The 3,211-nt window shown below is 44.8% G+C and overlaps 1 protein-coding gene across 1 annotated transcript; it reads right to left on the bottom strand.

Annotated features, from left to right (window-relative positions):
- Nucleotides 1-353: 353 nt before the first annotated feature.
- On the bottom strand, nucleotides 354-2,691 carry LOC146201535 (uncharacterized). The gene is made up of 2 exons (XM_084583121.1): nucleotides 2,574-2,691; nucleotides 354-1,080 (listed from the first exon to the last, which is right to left on the bottom strand). The coding sequence occupies exons 1-2, from the start codon at nucleotides 2,577-2,579 to the stop codon at nucleotides 430-432; spliced, it is 657 nt and encodes a 218-aa protein (XP_084439247.1). The 5' UTR covers nucleotides 2,580-2,691; the 3' UTR covers nucleotides 354-429.
- Nucleotides 2,692-3,211: the final 520 nt, after the last annotated feature.

Genomic DNA, 3,211 nt, shown 5'->3' with positions numbered 1-3,211 from the left:
AGTCTTGAATGGCATGAGTAGTATTAGCGCGGCGGGACAAATCTGGATTGCGAATTTGTCACCAACAAGCGCACCTTTTGCAGCAAAACTAATATCGATATGGCTAGAGAGGGCAATATAGAGTTGACTTTAAGTGACAAAAATAAGTGGATGGCATTGCATGCAGTGCAACCGTAAGGCAATAAAAATACTTTTTTTGTGTGATTGCAATAACCTTGCTCAAAGTAGCCCTTTGTCTCTCTATAGTCGGAAGCACTAAGTTTCTCTTTTTTTTTTCGATTTATTCGAAATTTGTTTATAAACCGTGGTGGTACAAATCCCACACGAAGACATAAAGTTTGCATGCTTCAAAATGACATTTTCTCTTTTATTGTAGCAGAAGCACCAATACAACATATAAAACAAAACTCGCTGGCGCAAATGACTAAGTTACCGGCGGCCATACCCGCCGCCATAGCTGCCACCGGCAGCGGACCCGTAACCAGGTTTTCCAAAGCCAGTGTTGTAACCAGCATTGCTTCCTAATAATCCGAATGACCCTTGGTTCTGACCGCTGGCGACGTTGCTCGCTCCGGAGGACAACAGACCAGAACCTGGGGTATTGCCGTCGTTGCTGTATGTCCTTAGGCTGCTGTAGCTGAAGCCTTTGCCGGAGCCTCTGGAGCCCAAAATGTCACCGCTGATTTCACTTAGAAGTCCAGAAAAGCCGGAGCCAAGAGCAGTTCCAAAGCCAGAGCCGAAACCATTACCGTAGCCGAGGCCGTCAAGCCCGGCTGCTCCAAGTCCGTTACCGAGGCCAAGAGCACCGCCGGGTCCAAGGCCTGCCAAGCCGCCGCCGCCAATTCCGAGGCTGGAGCCGATGGCACTACCGAGACTGCTTCCGATAAGACCGAGCCCGGTACCAATCGAAGAGTCAGTGCCAGTTCCAGTTCCAATCCCAGACCCGATCCCAGCTACAAGCCCAGAGGTCTTGAGTTCCGTCTCGGCACCTAGCTTTCTAGTGCTGCCCAAGACAGCGTCACCCTCGCCAGCCTTGGCTACTGCCAAAACAGCAAGTGCTGGAAGAATGAAGATGGCGAACTGCAAGCAAGTTCGAATCATACGCTGTAATTATCCGTTATACGTCCGAGGAAGACAGAAAAGATCAGTAGCTCAAGATCAGCTCTGACATTGGAATTCAAGATACTGGTCGAGTTAGATATGGCTGAATTTTCTTCGCATTCACACTAATCATATTAGTCTGAAAAAGACAGTAAACTAGACAGTCCGGGAAGTACATAAGCTGCAGACAACTACACGTTGATCTACTTTTTGAGAGTTTATGGGAAAGATGCGTCCGATAGCTGGGTTGGATTTTCTTGGGCGCCTGACAACAATAGCGGTCGCACTTGCATGATAAGGCCTGCACTCTTACCATATCGAATCTGCATCTGTTTCCCTAAAATATAGGCGAGGTTACGAGGACCTCCTTAATGCACACGTTCAAAATTCTTTAAGCAATATTTAGAGCTTGCTTGCCTTAGGAAGGGTATATATTAATAGACGTCGGAAGGCGTTTGCCTGCATAAACATCTGTCACATCCTGAAGAATAAAGACTGCCGATCTTTTAAATTTCTAGCATCCAACTTTAAGACTGCTTTGAAACACTGACTAGTTTTCTAATGATAAGCTTGCCGTTCGAGGTCGGATTGATATAAGGCTTGTAACAAATTCCTACTATTTTAATACAGAATCGGGGGGTTATAGACAGAGCTGAAGTAATGTGCAAATTGAAATCTGCAGTTATGAAATGAGTGACAAAATTGCCATGAGCCCTCGTTTCGACAATTCTTTGAGCTAATAAGCTACGTTTCACGCAGTTAATTTTTGGCTGTTGTCCTGCCCCCCCCCCTCCCCCCCCCCATGACATTATTAACACACAACTAATGCAAAAATATTAGTGGATAATTTTAGCACGCAAATTATTCCGACTTTTTTGCGGGGTAGAATCATTCATAATATCTGGTGCCTGAAAACCAGTTCTCTATTTAATGCGTTCTGCACAAGGCGATGATCTCGAATGATATCAATTTTATTTGCAACTGAAGTTTGATAACTGCTCAAACTCTCTCCAAACGAAAGGATAAAGCCGCTAAGGCCGCAAGTGTTTCACACTAATCGTTATGGAATGGTGACAGTCTGATTTCAAGCAAAGACTCGTGCCTACAAACAAAACAACACACACAGTCGACATCTAGAATGTATCAGAGGATGTTTTAGTGCCCTTGTTAGGGCGCCAAAACTTGATTTTCTGTTTGAAACCAACTGTCGCAACATATTAATTCCTTGGCACTTTATTATTCTGCCATCTATCATATTTCTGCCTATGTGACAGGAGCGCATAAGTTGAAGTATAGTCTTTTCGATCATTTTTTTAGCGGACTTCAGCAGTCGCCTCTCTTTACGTTAGTGTGCCTCGGCACCTAGTAAAACATTTCAGCGTGAGCTCCTATCTTATTTTATCTGTTAAACGCGAGAACCGCACCCCAAATTATACACAACCTAGCGAAGAGGAAAGCTGTTTCGCACGTACCTTCATGTCTTTCGTTGGAAGAACAGCGGTGGGCCGGTGTGATAGGAAGCAAGAAGCCGAGGAGAATGAGGCTGCTGAATTCGCTGTCCGTGGTATTTGTCAGCGGCCGAACAGTGTAACTTATATCCTTTCCGAAAATTCCGAGTAAAAAACGGGGAAAATGCAGCGACGAAATGCTCTTCCTGAGAAACGACTCTTCCGGTCGAGCAAGGAGCCTGCTATAGCCTCCCGTTTCCTGCGACGGTTTTGCATCTTTTATCAACGTTAATAATTGCATTACGATCAATATTCCGCCTGTTAAGTGCTCCACAGGATAGACACGGTTAAAAAAAAAGAAATTTCACATCAGCTATCAACAGCCAAGGAATTATGTCCAGTTGAATAAGAAGCTATGTTAAGCTGCGACAACACCGGGTCGTCCGCTGTTGTTTGCTTGCCGGATGTTTCGTAAGGACAGTGCGGCTTATTTCCCAGTATGCCTCATTTTTTGTCGCTTATACTGCCATAATTTATAGTGTAAAATTTGGGGCAATTAAAATTTATGATTCCACTGGTGATTTAATTAATGCCATCAGGATGCCGTGTTCCCTCACCCCACTGTCACCAGGTGCCATTTTTCTGCATCCCTTTAATCCCCT

Source organism: Amblyomma maculatum, chromosome 1 (genome assembly GCF_055883805.1).
Source record: "Amblyomma maculatum isolate TAMU_Amacu chromosome 1, ASM5588380v1, whole genome shotgun sequence".
Lineage (NCBI taxonomy): Eukaryota > Metazoa > Arthropoda > Arachnida > Ixodida > Ixodidae > Amblyomma > Amblyomma maculatum.
This window is presented reverse-complemented; position numbering and strand designations above follow the sequence as displayed.